This window comes from Hesperophylax consimilis, chromosome 12 (genome assembly GCF_061612785.1).
Source record: "Hesperophylax consimilis isolate HC1 chromosome 12, BYU_Hcon_1.0, whole genome shotgun sequence".
In the NCBI taxonomy this organism is placed as follows: Eukaryota; Metazoa; Arthropoda; class Insecta; order Trichoptera; family Limnephilidae; genus Hesperophylax; species Hesperophylax consimilis.
This window is the reverse complement of record NC_142847.1, coordinates 16,260,833-16,280,607: the sequence shown is the minus strand read 5'-3', so window position 1 is coordinate 16,280,607 and position 19,775 is coordinate 16,260,833. Positions and strand designations below refer to the sequence as shown.

At 35.0% G+C, this 19,775-nt stretch overlaps 1 protein-coding gene across 1 annotated transcript; it reads right to left on the bottom strand.

The window, feature by feature from the left end:
* Positions 1 to 1,691: 1,691 nt before the first annotated feature.
* On the bottom strand, positions 1,692 to 16,653 carry LOC149419237 (dietary and metabolic glutamate transporter-like). Its single transcript, XM_089637953.1, has 8 exons — positions 16,503 to 16,653; positions 11,608 to 11,798; positions 9,493 to 9,738; positions 8,608 to 8,817; positions 5,744 to 5,899; positions 4,223 to 4,439; positions 2,850 to 3,088; positions 1,692 to 1,910 (listed from the first exon to the last, which is right to left on the bottom strand). Exons 1-8 carry the CDS (start codon positions 16,651 to 16,653, stop codon positions 1,692 to 1,694), a joined length of 1,629 nt encoding a protein of 542 aa, XP_089494079.1.
* Between the last annotated feature and the right edge of the window lie 3,122 nt (positions 16,654 to 19,775).

Here is a 19,775-nt window from a genome sequence, read left to right as displayed (position 1 = left end):
ATTCATTGTAACCTCATCCCCTTTCTCATAAACAACGCATATCACTGAAAAAAAGATAACAAAGAGGCTGTCAGCATCTGTGAAATGCATGATACGTATAGTACCAGTGCAAGCACGATTACGTAACTAACTTGTAAATTGCGTATAAATAAATGTCCTATTTTGGTGTTTTTGGGTAGCGATGAGTCGTTCATGAACTAGTTGCACAATTGAGCTAGCTCTTTTTGATGAGTCGTATTCGTACGACACCCGGTAAATCGTACCACGGCTCAATTGAACGGTTACATAAAAATTGTACAAGTATTAATTGTTATTACATACTCAGAGACGTGAAAGGCGTCTGGCAGTCCAACATCTGTCACCTACTAACTACCTAGTATCTTATTTTTCTCACGGTACTAGGTGGCGTACCGGTACCAATACTCTTAATCTTAGAGCTGGAGCCGAATCGTGGGAGCCGTATCGGGGGAGCCGTAGCGGAGAAACCGGATCGAGCGATTGCACAATTCTCATTGCTCATACGCTGTGAGCTCACGGCTAATTGAGCCGTAGTTCAATTTAATCTACGCTTTGAGCCGTACGAAAACAATGTGCTGGTACCGTGGCTTCCGCTCTTAATAAAATGAGTCATGACCCATCGCTAGTCCTGTGGCCTTATCTAATAACTTGATGTCACAAATGTCTGTTATTTACACTCGGTACTCACTCATTTTTGTTGTACTTTATTGTTTGTTTTTATTTTCGCCTTTCGTGAACACACAAAGCCCATTCGTCAATAAATAAGTCACAATATTTTTATAATATATTTTACTTTATAATAAATAACTTTCAATAATTTTAATTGTACCTGTTTTCTGGTTTTCCTTCCATCTGCTCCACTATTGTGTTTGTTGTCGCTCTCCCTGTCCAGCCTGTTACTGTTTGTTTTTGTTGATGTCTTTCAGTAGGTAGACGGAATTATTACAAAACGTCAATGCGCGGAGCACATAACGGCTGAGTAATTTAACGTTTTTCCAGGAATTATTATGAAAAATACCTGAGAAGACGGAATAATTTCACAACCATACCAGGAGCATATAAACTAGACAGGTTTTTTAGACAATCTACCAGGAGCACATAAGCTCTATGAGGTTTAATTTTATTTACAACAAGCTGATGCTCCCGGCATTGCCAGGGCTTTACGCAGAATTTTTCGAAATCCGAAATTTCTTTGGCCGCCGCCCCCCTCAGACTCTTCTTTACATAAAAATACAATATTATTTTCAAAACGCCTGGCGAATATTATTCATGCAATACTAGGAACTCTGCATATTTATTAACGCCCTTTTTAGGGACTTTTACACATATCAATAGTATAGTGTTACATACCTGAACGCCCTTAGAAAAAATCTTTTGTATTTGTTTAGTTGTAAATTGTCAGCAATTAGGAATACATATGGTAGTTAATCCTGGAATTTCTGCACTAAAATAAATAATGACTTCTAGTACTACGTAGTGGAATCCAAAAGCTTATCAGTGCAAGCAATTCTGGATTATCAAGTACATCATTTAGGACGGGTTGCTTCACAAAATTTTAACAATTCAGTTTACGTGAGTTTTGAGCTTTGTCTCGCTTTGTGAACACTTGTAAATAAGTAAGAATATATTTTAATATAACATTTATTTACACCAATAAATAACAATAATTCATTTTACGTTTCTTTGCTGGCCTTCTTTCCATTGGTATCATTTTGTTCGCCACTTTCTTCTACTGCGTGCTTCCCTTTCCTCCAGCCTGGTGGGTACCCGTTCTTAGCAGCGTCGTTCCACCACAACTCCTCTCCCTCGGCTCCTATCACGTAGATCACGTTGGTGATGAAGAGAACGGCCAGGACTATCCAGAAAGCATTGCGCCACTGTTTTTGGGTTTGCTATAACAAAATAATTAGTTTTGAGTACAAGTTATGGAATGAAACAATGTTTGGTAAAAATGGGAAGACTTCGAATGGGGTTGAATTAAAACTAAAAAGAAACAATGGCATGGATGACGTAATTGCTGCTAGAGTCCATTTTTCCATAAATCCATTAAAGATATTTCTTTTTTTTTCACCGTAGTTCTTGTTGCAAAGTGCTTTACGAAACATTTTGTGAAATTGCACTCCATGACTTAAAGTTACGTATTTTAAAAGTAAACCGATGGCTTGAGTATAAACAGAACAACGCATTCACAGAGACAGTCGAAGGCAAAGTCGTCCCTATAAACAATTCATCTGTACCAATTCACAATATCAGGACTATGGAGAATTTTCGCAGCCTCGTCATCGTTATTTTTTACCTCAACTATTAATCGATCTACCCGAACCTAAACGAAAGCAAATGAACCTCAAAGGACTAGAAGAAATAGAGAGAGTGCGCATCACGTGATCCCGTCGTACCTTTAGCAGTGTGTTCAATAGTGATGATGATGATGATGATGGTGGTTTTTAATTGAAAAAAATATCATCGGACAGCAAAATTACATCTACATTTTTACAAAAATGCTCAGGAATCGCTCGTTAAAATCCGTCGGGTACGTGCTGTTACTCCCAGTACATAGGCGTCCGAACGATACTTCGTCCTGCAGGTTTAATAAGGACTTTACCATCCTTGTTATCACATGAATTCTTACCACAAGTACGATACCCTATACGGTATTTGCAATTTTGCCCAAGATGGCTTTGACCCCGTCAATGAGAGCCGTGACCGTGCCTGCGAACTTGGTAGTGATGTAAAGCGTATTGATTTTCACACCGTAGAAGTGGGAGCGCATCGCCACTCAGAAAAGAATCATTATAAATTTATTTTTCCCTGAATAACTGAACAATACTTACATCAGGAGTAAGATACCCCACCAGGTATGGCGTAATTATGCCCGAGATGGCTCCGACCCCGTTGATCAGAGCCGTGGCGGTTCCTGCGTAGTTGGGCGTGATGTCCAGCGCGTTGACCTTCATGCCGCAGTAGTAGGAGCCCATCAGGCCCATCGCCACACAGAAATAGGCCACCGCAGCGGTCGTATCGCAGCCAGCGTAGCTGGCGACAATAATAAATATTCCTGGACCCATGGATGCTGAAAATATAAAAAGTTGATTTTTGTTAAATACAGTTAGACAGACGTGGTAACGAGTAACATATTTCCTTGGTTATTTTGTATCGAAAGTCTTGAAAAATTAACTCGTCTATACGAACTAATCAATTAACCAGGAAGATGGGCCATTATACGTTATACATGCCCAAATAGAAAAAATGTGGGTGCTTATAATACCGACATTATTCATTTTTAATGAAACCAATTGAAAAGTTTTTTTAACTTCTGAATTTACCATACCTGAAATTTTGATGATCATTTTTACTTTGGTAGATTCTGATTTTTCATTCCTGACGAAAACGAGAAATCCATTATTTGATAGGTGTACCGATCTTTACAGGATGGTTGCAGTTTTAAAAATGAAATGCAAGGATGGAATACTGTTTTACAAATAACCGTGATAATAAGGTGTTTTGGAGAGCTTGCATACATAATTAGCATACACAGCAAACGCGTACAGAATTGATATGTTTTACAACTTCTTGTTTACAACTCCAGAACCAAGGTGAGCTGGCAGTTAGCTGGTGTCTAGCGACGTATAGATTTTGAGTGGATGGCAGATAGAACGTTGGCCGTCCTACTCGTTCCCTGTTAACTATGTATTTTTATTTGATGCAATCCGTTTTTTAATCCGTATTTTATTTTTTTACCTGAAATGTTTTTTGCATCTAGTAAAAGATTTTCGAATGCTTTTATTACCTGGCATTTGTTTGGCCAAAGCTTGTGTTTACCGACGGAGTTTTTTAAATGTTTTTCTATATGCTTGTCTAACTGGTCTATTAATGATAGTTTGTGTTTGTTAAAATTTGTTTTTTGAAATGTATATTTGGCGTATATCTAGCTCGTCATTCATCTTGAATATTTGGTCTGTGTCAGTCATTCTATGTTTTTTAAAATAATTACTAACTTAGTTTCTTGGTCCTCCCCAAACAATTATTTATTTAATAAAAAAAACCATTTCAAGAACCATTCATAACAAATTCAATTTTGCCTTTTTAAAAAAAAAACACTCCACAATACATGATATTTTAATGCTTTTGGCTGCTGCGAAATATATCTAATAAAATGGAAATAACACACTTAAGTGTCATTAAAATGATTTATGTTAAGAATTACCAATAGTTGTGAATATCTTCCTGGCGTTCTTAACGGAAAGCCAGTCCTTCTTGATGCACAGGTCGCAGAAGGACCCGAAGCAGAAGGATGTTACCCACATGACGAAGTAGGGCAGGGCAGACAGCATCCCGGTCTTGGCGATACTGAACTTCAGAACGTCATTCATGTACTTGGGGAGATCCGTTACCATCGTAAAATAGCCCCAATCGTGACCAACCTGAAAGAAGCAAAAATAATAATATAAGGTCAGTTGGGGTAAGTGGTACACGGAACAAATGCGTCTATTCATCATCCCTTTTTTAAATTTTATGTTTTTGCATTAGAATATTGTGTAAGGTCAGTTGGGGTAAATGTTTATAGGAGGCAGTTGCGTATATCATCCTCCCTTTTTTTATGTACATACATCATAAATATACGATTAGTTTGGATAAATGGATATTTGTTGGGAAAATGCTTCTATTCATCCTCCCTTTGTTGGTGCTATGTTTTTACCTAATTATAAGTAAGGGCTGTAAGGGGTAAATGCGTATATGAGGCAAATAGTCTATTAATCCTTCTTTGTTTATTTTTATGTTTTTACTTAATAATATATAGGGTCGGGGTAAATGGGTATATCAGGCTAATGTGTCTACCATTCACATTTTTTTTATATTTTAGACTTTAACATCATAATAATTTAAAAAATTAGGATAAAGGAAGTGTGTAGCAAAAAATGTAAAGCTCCATAGTTAACGGTTCTCCTAATTAGTTGAGAAATTCGTTTAAAGATGAAGATAAGGTTTTGGCAATTTTGATTAACAAAAATCACGTGTCACTGTGTTCGTACACGCTAATCTCCGAAACCGCTCAATCGATTTTAGTGAAATTTTGTGGATGTGTATGGTTGGTTCCAGCTTGAAATATAAGAAATTTGGACCCGATAGGTGACGCTATTGTCGAGATATGAAAAAGTAAAAATTTCAGCGATTTTTTGTTTTTGTTTTTAGATTTCTGATAAAAAAAACATACAACCACAAATATCCCTACATAAATGGCGGTCTGTGGCAGGATAACGTCTGCTCGGGCTCAGTATATCATAAATTAGAACGTAGAAAGCGAAAGACAAATACATTTATAGGGTGGCAGAATTATATCTTAAGCCTTAAACTAATCGTGTATTGCCCAACACATTCACATGAATTTCACTGCAGGAGGACTAAAGAGGACCGAAGTTGTCAGTTGAATTTGTGAATTACAGGAAAGATGTTTGTCGTTTTTGAATGAATAAAATAATTTTGACTGAGTGGTGACTTTAATTTTACAAATGACAAGTGACTGGAAGTGATAAATAAGACAATAAAGGTAAAAGCATCATAGATAATGAACAGTAATTAACTCCTGGGCGGTGAGTGATAGACAAACTTACCAGCAATGTCAACTGAATTAAATGGAATATGCTTCACATTGGGGCGCGGCAGATGATTAGGTGATATACTTAAAATTTATTTAATTCATTAATTAAACTCATGAATAATATACTACCGCAGCAATAATAAGCGACCAGATGGCGAAGGAAGATAGCATGGCTCTCCACGGCACTGGCTTGTCGGTCTTCTTTTCAATTTCTTCTTCGAGAAACTCCCTTTCCTTGTCTGATATGAAGGGATGAGTTCTCGGATCACTGTAGACGAGAAGACACTGAAGAAAACAGACAAAACAATCGTAAAATAAAACACAACTTCAATGACGTACCCATTATACTGCTGTTAATAAGCATTTTGCATTTTTTAAGCTGTACCACAGTGTTGCGGTCCCATGCAAGGCGAGTTAAAAAATAAAAAAAATTACAGTGTGTGGCAAGCCTACGCACGACGGAAGTGAAACTTTTAGTATTCCCAGTCGACGCTTGTTTACACACGCTTCGGTTGTAGGCACGACATCCCTACATCATATTTCACTGTTAGTATAATCTCGCCAATATGTTAAACAATCCTATCATGCTATTACAACAACAATACTATTTTGTGAGATATTTATCCACTCTTCTTGGTTATGTTTACCTTACGTTAATGTCATCACTGTGTGAATCAGACTCTCTTCTTCTTTGGTGATTTTCAGGGGATATTTCCTCTTGTGCCACGAATGTTTTTCTCACTTCTATCTCGTCACTACTCATTTTTGACACTAAAACTCTGTTCCAAATCGAATAAACCACAATCAATTACGTATTTCACTCGTATTACACTCACCGCGCAGTACACGAAGCAAGCAGCTGATGCCTGGCGTGGCGTCGTTGGCTAGAGAGAGAGGAAAAGAGAGAAGAGAAAGAGAGAACGTCCGTCAGTGGCTCCCTCACCTCAGTAAGCGACTACGGTGAGAGAGCGACAGTGAACGGTGAGCGGTGAAGCGGGAGGGGTCCCGTACCCCCATCAACAAATGATCACGGTTTTTCGTGACGGTCATGAGTCGGTTTTACTCCGGTCCTCGAAAATGCATGACGCGCGTAAAGAAGTTTCACTTCAATAATAGTCCCCCAAATAATTAAAGTTTATGGATATGACTGATACATTGCGCTTATTGGCAACAAAACGTTCATTAAAAAATACAAGTATGTGGATCGATTAACAAATTAGGTATGATGCATTCTGTAAGTAGTACTTCTGTGAATATTAAAATTGATTAGACCGATTCGTAACAGTCGCAACGTTCAGGTGCTCCAGCGGAATAAAAAGGTACTAACAAACACGGCTACCATTTTCACAGGATCAATCGAACTCGGAACACATAAACAAATTTTCAATATTTGTAAAACTGCTAACCCAAAAATGATTTCAGTTGTTTGTTCATTATTTTTTCAACTACTTTCGAGAGCGAGTTAAGTATTGTTATGGGCCTGTAATTATTAATGTTCACTTTTAGAACACTTTTGTATATGGGTATGACGAGCCCTTGCTTTAATTGTTTAGGGCAAATTCCCTGTGTTATGCTGATGTTAATTATGTAAGTGAGAGGTTCCAAGAGTTCATGAACAAGTATCTTGAGTAAGTTTACGGTGATGTCATCCATACCGGCAGACTTTGTGTCTTTCAATGAGTTAATTGTATTTTTAATATCGTCATGTGTAACCGTTTGAAATTTAAATTGTTTAGAAAAGGGTATATGTGTTTTTTCCTGTAATTTTGTATTAGAATTTGGTGAGGACATTTTGTTTGCTCATTTTTATTTCATTTAAATGTTATGCATTACTCATTAAATTATTTAGGAGACATTTTTTTCGTCCCTAGCCTTATACGGAATTGCAACACTTTGTGTGGGACAATGTTAGGGGCGTAATTAAATTCTTATCTATAACAACGTATCTACTTACTACTTACTTATTACTTAACATTACATATTATAATTGTTCTGAAAAAAATTACCATTTTCTGTTTTCGCACACAGGCGGTGGCACTTACCTTGGCGCATCTGCCTGCTTGCCTGTAACAGACCACGCTATAAGCAGGCTATATTTTCGTGGCTTGACCTTCTTCAGCATTTAACTAGCCATATATTCCCATCGATAGTGTGTTGCGAGACATATATATTGAAATAATTTAAAGGTTCAAATACATAAACATACGCGTATTTGAATGCATCGTTGTGTCAAAATTTCAAAGTAATCCGTGAAGAAATTTTGGAGATTTAAGATTTTGAACAAACGAATATCAACATTTTCATTTACATAGATAAAGTGGCTACAATTTACCATTTGAAATGACTAAATCGTAGACACTTAATGATATTAGTATTTCAATTGCAACAACTTTTCTTTGATAACTTTTGAAAATTTGTCCAATGCGACCTAATTATTATGCGTCATTTTTTTCGTCTCAAATTTCAAATTCAGAAATAACATTATTATTTATATGACTCGATCGTCGAGTGATTAAAGACGTTGTCTCGGTAATACGGAAATCTTGGGTTCGTGCTCATTTGAGACCGTTATTTTTTATGTGTTTTTTTTCTCTTTCACATTTCAGTTAGATTTATTAGTTTTATTTTCTTCTTCAATAAATATTTTTTTAAATCAAAAGGTAAAGCAAATGTCTAGTACGAAAGTGAGCAATTTTATTTATTTATGTTGCAAAATTTGATTTTTAATGATTTTAGTGAAAACTTTAACAAAAACAATGAAACATCTAAACAACATCAAAGAGTCTGTTGGGTCAAAATTAAAATTTATATGGATACGATAAATTAGTTTCAATTTTAATTTAAACCCATCAAAATATTTTTTTCTGTAATTTGCTTATGTTTTATAATGTAAAACACAGATAAATAAAAAATATATGTATAAAAAACTCGTATCCATACCATACATTTGTTAAAAATATATTATGAGGTTTGATTTGATATGTTGTACTCACCCATAAAACGAACCAAATGACTCCAATGCTTCCAAAGATGTAGAAAACGTTCGGCCAGTTTCCGTCCTTGGACATGACGAGGCCGGACACCACAGTGCCGAGGATGTTACCGATCTGGGAACCACCGAATATGAGAGCCCCCATCCTGCCGCGCTCCGTCTTGGGTACCCAGCGGGACATCAGAACAGCTAGGGCTGGTGATGTGGGACCCTGGAACATAATTTAATTATGGCTCAAATAGGTGCACACATTATCCCTATACACTCCTACAGCATGGTTTCAGAAATGGAAGATCCACGGTAATCAATCTGATGTCATTTTGATAATTTATCTGGTCTCCAGATATTATCTACCAATTTTTTTTTAAAGGACAACAAATCAAACGTGAAAACAATTAACAATGCAAGTATAAATTGATGAGAATATTTCCACATTGTGTAAAAATAATCAATGAATATTTTATTTAATTGCACCTATTTTCAGATCTTTCACAGGGTGCACTGTTCGGAATTAGAAAAATTGATTTATTAAAGTTTCTGAAATAGTCTAAACACGTGTAATGTGTATGTTCAGGCCGTACATAGCTTGAGTCATTTATTGAACTTTACCTAAATAAGCCAGCACTTTCCAAACATTTTTATAATCTTTCTCTACATTTCTCTACATGTCCACTCCGGATAGCATCACGTAAAATGATGACATGTAGGCATGTTACAAAATTTTGACTGTAATATTAAAGAAATCTTAGCTGTTTATTTTTACATTATTAAAAAAAATATTTTTTACTGTCAAAAAATATTTTAACATTTCACAACATGGCTTCTGTGTAAACCATATTCAACACAAAAACAAAAAAAGGAGATTAGTGTATTATTAATATCATACCTCCGCAAGTCCTTCAATGACCCTCACTGCGATAATTCCCCCAGGATTGTCTCCGCCAGCTCTAACTATGGCTGGTGTTGCCAGGGTCAGTATGGTTGTGATGAACACCCCCACGCCGAGGGTGTGTTTGGCTCCGTACCTCTCCGCTATCAAGGCAGCAGGAATGTGAGTCAAGACGTAGCCGTAGTAGAAAGAACTGAGGATCACCCCTTGTGTCACCTCATCCCAGTTGTATTGCCCGTGAAGCTGTACATCAAAATAATGCATTTTTATTTTTTTGTAAAAATATCTCTTCAAGGGCGCAAATGACACATATATTTGTTTCATTTCTTAACTGACCACAATTAAAACTATTTTTTTAATGATAGCGAGTAATTGATGCTTAAAATAGTTTGTTATTCTTTGTGATATGCATAAAAACGTTGTCTTATAAAAATTAGTTTATCATTCTTCTTCTTTCGTATGGTGGGGGGGTCAGAAGGGTACATCTAGGTCTGCGAGCCAGCCTAGGGCCTCAGGCGTTGCCATGTGGACCTCATCAATCCCCCCGGGGAATGAATGGAGCGGGCATTCGTTGACCACATGGTTAATCATTAAAAACATATATATTTGACAAGTCAAAAATTTTCACCAACAAATGTAGACATAATATATCTCGACGCCATCTAGTGGGAAATTCAGCACTAACAAAGCCTCACCTAAAAAAAAAATTTGGTTGTTTACATATGAAAAAAAATTATAATAAGCCGTAATTGTCGATTGTTGAAGTATGTACTTGTACATATTGAATTATTTGGCGGATTGGGAATAAGCCGACGTAGCTCAGTGGTCCACTAGTCAAAGCACCTGACCGGACATCAGAAAGTGCAGGTTTAATTCCCGTCGGCGGCATTTATTTTTACTCTGGAGATATTTTCAATTGACGGATATTTCAGGCGAGTAATTAATGCTTACCTATAATCGTTTATTAACAACTAAAACTGTTTTGCGACAATTAAGAGGAGACATTACGTAATTAAAATATATTTCGTCTTAAGGATGCACACGGGATGTAAATTCAGAAAATAGAAACATTGCCTAATATATGTTTTTTTTATGTGAAATTTTTTACAACTACTTTTGGCGATAAGGACCAGTTTTTATATTTCTGTGTGAAACTCAGCCCATTGGTCAAGCAGACAAAATGAATCAAACATGTTGTTCGATCGAAGATCTAGGCAAAAAATGGCAAAAAGTCAAAAATGAAGACCTGCTACCCTAATAGGAAAACATGGTTAAGTAAATCCAGAGGCACGCATCACCCTTAATACACACGTATTTAAAAAAACCACTTCGGAGCAGTTAAATAACAGTGAGGGACTAAGTAACTACTTCAGTCGACGGAGAAGTAAAATAAAGCAGTTTATTTAATATTTCGTAAAAGTTAAAATAATTCGTCACATTCACTTTGCAGATCTTGAATGTTTAAAGAATAATATTATTATCGGTATATGAAAATAACAATATTTTTTTACTAATTTCGGTTGTCGATGAGTTGGTTTGTAATGTAAAATATTCCTGCATAATGCGGAACATTATTAAAGTTCAATGAACTGTGAATTCAAAATTGGAACTACTCATTGGAAAAACCTTATCATATATTTCAAACAAGCGAAAAAAAGTAGATACCCAAATAATTTTACTAATTTATAATTCTTAATTCGAAATGTGTATTTCTTTTTTAATTAAACCAATTAGTGTTTTTAAAATATTGTGTGCATGCCTCTGGATATTTACCAAAAACGTGTTTTAATTTAAATTCATTATTAAATAATACCCTGTAATCAATTATTATTAAATTCGGTGTGTTATGCGATTTTCGGGATTTTATTTTTGGTTGCGATGTTAATAGAAAAATTGTAGAGCTTTGAAAGTGGCAAATAAAAAAAAGTCAATTATCGTGTTTTCTAGTTAATGTCTTGTAAAACTTTGTTACACATTAACAACGTTTGAATTAAGAATTTACTTGAAACATAAGGGCATACATTTTCTCTTCATTTGTTGAGACAATAACAAGTAACGTCATCGGTGATGGGTTGTATATAATATTGTCACTTACATAATATTGTCACTTACACTAGTAGAGTTTGAAGAGGAAGCTTCAAGGTCAGGGCAGGCCAGGGGATCGTGGATGACCCCGTGGTCGGGACCTCGACTCACCACCATCTGGGTGATGGCTATGTTTAGACAGACCCTCAGGGTGTAAGCCACCATGAAGCAGGAGAAACCCATGATGCCGATCACCCATCTTTGGGGAATCAGGAAACCTGTATTTATTAAAATAATCATAAGTATAGTAGTTTATAAGTAGGACAACACAGGATAGTACGTCGTCTCATACAGAATTCCTCATCGTAGCGTAAACGATTGAAGTTGATCTCGTTAACTCAATCATACCCGTTCTGTGGAATGTATTATTCGATGCAACTTTTAAATTAAAAAAAAAACACCGTCTTTTTATTGGCAATTATTGAAAAACTGTATTTATTTATTATTTCTACACTCATACATGCAGTTTACGTTCCTATTATTTTTACAATTTTATGGAGCGCCGTTTAGTAAATAAATCATCTCAAGGGCGCCTTTAAGAGTATTGATCTGGTAGTCTGATGGAACCGTTTAGAGTGTAGGAGAGCTGCCGTGTTTAACACCTATCTAGTCTGTCAAGCTGTAGACGGATTAGCATTCAAAATAATTCAGTAGTTAGCTAGTCAGTAGTCTAACTAACTAACTAACTAACCATCAGGCCGTTTCCCCGCAGGGGTAGGCAGAGAGGACGGACCGCCAAACAACTCGGTCTTGGCATACACTTCTTGCCTCATTCACATTCATACATCGTCTCATACATACTCTTCTATTATTCTGACTCTTGACATGGCCCGACTCGAGTATCTGATTCACTTGAACGTGCCATGTCTTCCTCGGGCGTCCCCGACTTCTGCTACCATTCGCATTTGCATCATATATCCTCCTTACAATCCTATCTTCGCTCATTCGCTCTACATGCCCAAACCATCTAAGCTTCCCTTTCTTAATCTTACTCATTACGCTTACATCAGCCTTGCACTCTTTGCGGATCGTCAGTAGTCCAATCTGTAGAATGCAAGACCATTTACCAGATTGTTGACAGTATCTACCAATCTCTTTGTTCCATTATAAGAAGTCTTTTTGAACAAATGTTTTTGTAAGACTTTTAGTTTTTTTAGCATAAATGTGTGTTTCTTATGTTCTGTTATTTAATATATCATAACCGAAATTTCCTCTGAAACGATAAGATTCGTTAGAAGGTACTTGAATACATAACCTAATGTTTTATGTAATATTTTTTTAACAAATAAGAATTATGCAATTGTCTAAATAAACGTCACTATCTCAATGAAAATTCTTATTTCAAACTTTCTTCAGGCAGGTATTACAATGTTGAAAAAATGCCAACAAGTAAGTTCAAATAAACACAACGACTTCACATTTAAAAAACGAATCTTTATTGAATAATTAAAATTTAAAGAGAAACTCAAGGTACAAACAAATTAACAGGAAGACGAAATATAATACGGTATATTTAAAACAGGACTTCGGTACGCTCAGTCAGTCAATAACGGAATCTATGTTTTCAATTATCTCTCATTTAAAAAAAAATGATAAGAAAAAATGACAATACAGATAAAATTTACGTGTTGAGTGGTTATCGCTTGATTACCGATAAAAGGTAATTATTTTCTCATGATCTGTCCGATAGCGTAAACATTGCAAATTGCTAATTTATCTTATTTCTCCATTATCTGATTGAACAGTGCAAGTTAATTAATGCAATCCATCACACCAAATACTTATTGTGGATTTATAACGGCTGGCGGCCTTTTTCATGAACAACTGAACTGAATATTTCTTATTGGAATATTTCAAGACAAAGCTTCCGTCTTCTTTTTCCATTAAAAATCTCTTTGGGCACAGCATCCCCAAAGATTTTATCTGGCTATCTCTGTTGTCGAGCTGCTTAGAAAATTGTATCCGAAAGTTGGAAAGCCGGGTCGCCAAAATATATTTTTTTAATTCAATGCGTTAATTCACATCAAATCAAAATATAATGCATTATGTCAGATATAAATAGTATATTTGTGGCCCGTTGTGGTAGGTACTGTCAGTATCCACCTGTTGAAGGACCACCATTCAAAATAGAAACGTTTCTTGAAATAACTTCAACCTGTTAGTAACAATATATGAATTGCCAGATGGTTACTTCCCTACCTTTTTACCACTCCTTCCAGGCTCACAACATGCTATAATTTATTATGAATGCTGTAGTCCCACTGGCTCCGGGAAATTTGAACTCTTGTTCGGTATTCACATTTCAAAATAAATGACTCTCATTTTAAAGTTAGCCGCACCAAAAAAATGTAGTAGTCATTGAAAGTGATTATTACTTCTTGACGGACGCACGACATGGCAAATAAATCATGATAACGTTTTGTTTGACGATTGAATCGTGATTAATGTGTTTGTTTTCGATTATTATCATTGTAAAACAGAGATAAAAATTCAACAATAAACGATTTGATTCTGGTTTTGATAATGGACGATATTAATTTGACAGTCTATTCCGCTGGATTTATTGGCGAAGTTTGAATACCGCACGCGCCGTGACAGAATGTAAGTTCGTCTACTCTTGGCAGAAAAGTCACGGGCTCAAAAGCCGGCAACGGAGAGTCATTAAATGAATTAATTACGTCGTATTATCATCACCTTTTTTATAAAATTGATGATAAATGTTCGCAGAATTATTCTGGTGAAATAACAATGGTCAAAGAGGTTCTTGAAAATTTGTTTACTATTTTTTACCATGTTCTTTCAGTATTGAAAAATAACTGTATCGTTTGTTTTTTTTTATCATGTTGTGTGGATGAGATTCCACTTTTTGAATCCCCACTATGGAATCCCCAATTTTCGGAATGTTGTAAGGGAGTTTGCAGGGTTAAGAAATGGGGACAAAAAATACACTACTGTACTGCTAAAATATCAACTCTGTGCAGTGGAACTATGATATCCCCAACAGAGGTATGTTATGAAGTTATAGGGTGGGGAATGGGGAAGAAGAAGGCACCTAGCACAGCTAAAATATCAACTCTGTGCAGTGAAACTATGGTATCCCCTACAGGGGTATGTAGTGACACAGGAGAGAGTGTGCAAGGGAAAGAAATGAGAAGAGGAATCTGTGAGCTCTGTGCTATGGAACTATAATATCCCCAACCGGGGTATGTTGTGAAGTTGGAGGGTGAGGAAATAGGAATTAGGAATGAGGAAGGCACCTAGCACATCTAAAGTATTCTGAATAATTATAAAACAGTGCGATTTTTTTAAAATTGTAATTAAAATAATTTTCTGTTGAAAATATCACTTGTCTGAATTCTCCAAAAAAAGACTTCCATTTTTGGAAATGACACTCAAATTCAAAACTTATTAGAGTTAGAATTAGAGATATGACCAAAATTAGTTTTTTAAAACTCGTATTTATACATTTTTACTATTAAAAAAAAACACTTACATTTAGAGAGAGATAATCTCCACCCCGTCAACATTTTTTTTATTAAATTGCACAATACTGTTTATAACTTAACTGAACTTATTTAGCCACAGATTTTATCTAATGACCAAAGACTAATATAATATAAAACATTAACGACGCTCACAATGTTGATTTATTTAATCCAAGCCAAAATGGCATGAATACGCAAACATAGTAGAGCTAATACTAAGTTTGTGGGAACGCTTTAAAAGAAAACTGTTTTATATGGAATTTATCTCAAAATCACTCTTTTCTGTGTCTGTGTAGTGAGTGTGCAGTAAATGTAAGGTCCGCGGACAAAAATAAATTTTAAAATAATTAAAAACTGTTCACATATCTCCTACTTCATCGCGATAGCTTTTAGTTTTGAACCACCAAAGTTATATAAACTTAAAGAAGTGTATTGGAGGCGTGTCTATGCACCTTTTTTATTGAAATTAATCAAACATTTGAAATAGCGAAATTAATAAAATTTCATTGCTTTGTCTGCGACCTAGGAGTCGAAAGGTATTATGTAAATTGTAATAAATCTACCCAGATCACATAATTAGGACTTTTATGTGTTCAGTGTTTTTTTAAGTATAGGTACCCAGAAAAATGAGTATTGGTGATTTATTATATATTATGATTCCTCATTTTAATAAATTTTTAATTATATCGGAACACGTGACCATGCAGATGCGTTTGTTTTAAAAACATATAATGATGTATTGCGAAAATGTTAAGATTTTTATGAAGACGTGTTCCGACATCGTGACAAAACATTGGTATTTTACTAAAAGTTTATTGAGATAGCTATCAATTCATTCGTTAATGACCTGCGATCCCGTTTTTAACCGGATTACGAATAATTTTAAGAGATTCTTAATAAATTCGCAATACTCGTTTTTCGAAGGTTTCTCCGTATGGGCACATAGATTTAAATTTTGAATGGAAAAATACAAACAGAAACGTTGCTTCAAACGGTAAGTGTCGAGTTTATTGACCAGATCTGATCACCGAGGTGCTTGAAAACATTTTTCTTCAACAAATCCTTACCTCCTTCCCTTTCCCATTCCCTTCATCTTCAGCCCAATTGGAAATGCCATAGCCTCACTAGCAAATGGGAGCAGTTGGGACTTTTGTGCCATTTTCACAATTAAAAAGGTGTTTTGTGCAATTGCCTCCATCTTTTCTCAAGCATCAAACCATCGTTCATAAATCAATAATATCTCTTTTCACTTCCTAATTTTTACGCCAACGATGTCAATAAAAAACGCGGAAATGTTTTGAAAAATGCATCGGGTTCCAACCTAGTCGTCATTTCTGTAATGCCGGCGCCAGACATGTGTTCAAAGAAGTGTTCACATAAGTGTTCACATGTGTGGCACGGGCATTTGATACTGTGTTCACTTATTTGCGCACTTACGTGCGCTTTGCCGTTCCGTGTCGGTTTCTTGGCGCACATCAAAGGGATCAAAGTCAAAATGTTTGCAAACCTGCCACACAGGCGCGAAGGCCAGTAGCGTGAGCGTCGCCGTAGAGAGTTGTCGTGCCGCGTGCGTACACAAAAAACCCATAACCAAGCGAACTAGCGATGGAGTGGAACAATGAGGGCGTGTTTGAATTCATTGAATTATTACAAGGAGAGCCTGACATATGGGACCCAAAACGAAAAGGGCATAAAAACAGAAATAACATTAACGACGCCTGGAGCCGTATTCAACGGAATTTCTCAATACCTTGCGCTATCGGGGAATTAAAGCGCAAAAGAAACACTTTACTAACCCAGTACAGAGATTGCTTTTTTTTATTTTTTTTTATTGGTTTTCAAGCTACAATCCCGTTAAACTTCAATAAAGCAGTTTGTCAACAGGATTTTAATGATCAATTACATACATACACACATAATATTATTACTATAACTGCACAATTAACACACCTATATTAATATAAACTATCTCTATTTAGTAACCATTGTTTCAGCATATATCTCAATCTATTTGTGGAATCGTAATTTTTTATATTAATGGGTAACATGTTAAGCATTTTTGGCACGTTAAATTCTAGGCTTCGCTTGAAGAAAGTAAAAGAATCTACCAAAACTGGATCTAGTATTCAGGATATTTACAAACCTTCATGGTTTGCATTTGATGCCCTCCATACGTTTATGGGGGGTATATATAAGTACCGTGTGACAATTTGTACTGAAGCTGTGGTAAGTAAATAAATAATCATTTTTGCCACATAATTCTTTATGTAATTTATTAATAATCGATACAAACACCTGATACAAAATTCTTAGCACGGTTACATATAATAATATAAGCAAACTGTGTCGACCAAATCGTCGTCCATGTTATGTGAGGTCTATTTGAAAACTGTGAGCTCAAAGAAGTGATCAAATCTTTGAACACATATCTGGCAGAGACACACATAAGTGACCAAATGTGTGAGCAAAGTCTTCAAATAAGTGTTCACTTATTTGAACACATGTCTGGCGCCGGCATAACGCAATAACATACGTGCGTCTCTTTTCCTCATCTACTTCAAACGAAAACTGTCAAAATTTCGAATAAATGATTTAGCAGTTTATTTTTCATGTTTTACAAGTTCATTGGGGTTATTGCATGGGATCACTGCTTGAAAATACACTTCTGAACACAGTGATAACATTCTCTTGTTTCAGCTTCTATTTGACATGTATTGTGAGCATCACTTAAGAATGGCATTAATGTATTCGGTTATCAGTTAATTAATTTATAGAAAATATGTACCAACTCATCCATAAAATTAAACGATGGTAGCGAGAACATATCGGAAAATACTATCAATCTAATCGTGAAATTATCAATAATCTACGATTAAATCTATACTAGTCAGTGAGTGTTTTTAATGATTTTGTTTGTCGTGATTTGTATAACAAATTATTATAAGCATTAATTACTCGCCTGAAATATCCATACAAATTGAAAATACCTAGTAAAAATTTAATTGAACCCGCACCTTCTGATGTCCGGTCAGGTGCTCTGGACCATTGAGCTACGTCGGCTTATTCCCAACCCGCCAAATAATTCAATATGTACAAGTACTTTAATCGACAATTACTGCTTATCATAATTTTTTTTCACCTGTAAACAACCAAATTTATTTTTGTAGGAAAGGCTTCGTTAGTGCTGAATTTCCCAGTATATGGCGTCGAGATATATTATATCTACATTTGTTGGGGAAATATTTTGACTTGTTAAATATATATTTTTTTTTTTTATTTGGTACAATATTTTTTACATTTTAAGTTTTTCAGTAATGTAGTCCTCACTGGGTGGCTTGCCCGTGCTGAGGCCTTCATTTTATAATATGAAAATATTATATACATTATACATTTAAAATAAAAAATACATAATGCATAATAATATATTTAAAATTAAAAAATAATACATTGCAAATAATCTTGTGTGTTTGTGAGTGATGTGTGTTTATATTGGTTTTGTGTGTTACTTGTAGGTTTTATTTTTATTTTATGCTATGACATTTTTTTCTTTTTTGTTCTTTAATCCATTTTGTAATTTTTTGTGTGAATTTAGTTTTACTATAATTATATTGCTGGCAGTTAATTATACATACGTAAAAAATATATACATAAAAAATATCTTCTATACATAAAAAATCTTGTCTTAAACATCAAACATAAAAAACATCGTTAAAAACAAAATTACATATGTGATTTGGTAGTCATTGCTTAACAACTTTTTGGTCAATTTTCAAAAAAAGTTTGTCAAAAAAGTGAACTTGTACGAAACTTTTAGGTTCTTCGGCCTTCCCAGTGACCAAATCGAGGTAAAAGTATAGCTATAATCATCAGAAAATTCAATGCCATTTAGCTATACTATAATGCGTACATTAATATGATACGTTTTACAGAATACCTTTAAAAAAATGGAAGATACATTATGTGTAGGAAAATGGTAGATAGGTTCCACTTTACAACTTTAGATGTTTACGCTGTCAAACGGATCAGGTTTTAAATTTTAAAAAACGAATAATCAGTTCATCACTTGAAATTCTAAACAACATATACTTTTCCACAATTTTCTGTGAACTAATTTATATGTTATCAGCTAAATACCTACATTATGGCGTACACCATGGCCGACCGAATTAGTTAAATATAAATATATTTTTTCCGACTTTATGTCCTGGTTAAATCTTCCCCACAGGAAAAACTAAACCCTTCCACGCACTTTTCCACAAATGATCATCTAGTCAATCCACATTAGGCAAGTGCATTATATAAGCGTAATAAATATAAAACAATTTTATTTTTTATTTTAGAACAATATTTTTTTTATATTTTATAGTTATCCAGTAATGTTGGCCTCACTGGGTGGCTTACCCATGCTGAGGCCTAGATACCTAGAGGCCTAGAGACAATATCAGAACAACACGTCAACTCACAAGAGATCAAATGGAATAATTATTTCATTATTGATTATCATTTCAGAGTGGCACATACTATTAGTATCACCCTGGTGAAAGTCCAATCGAAACGACATTAAAAAAGTGTACTGCGCTTTGTGTCAATCACTAATAGAGTATGGTATAACTGTTTGGTAAGACAGTTCTATGAACGGATTTTTTTCAGAGAATTTTAACAATAATTCAAATTTCAAAATTAATTTTCAAGTTCCGTGAAAGATTTTTT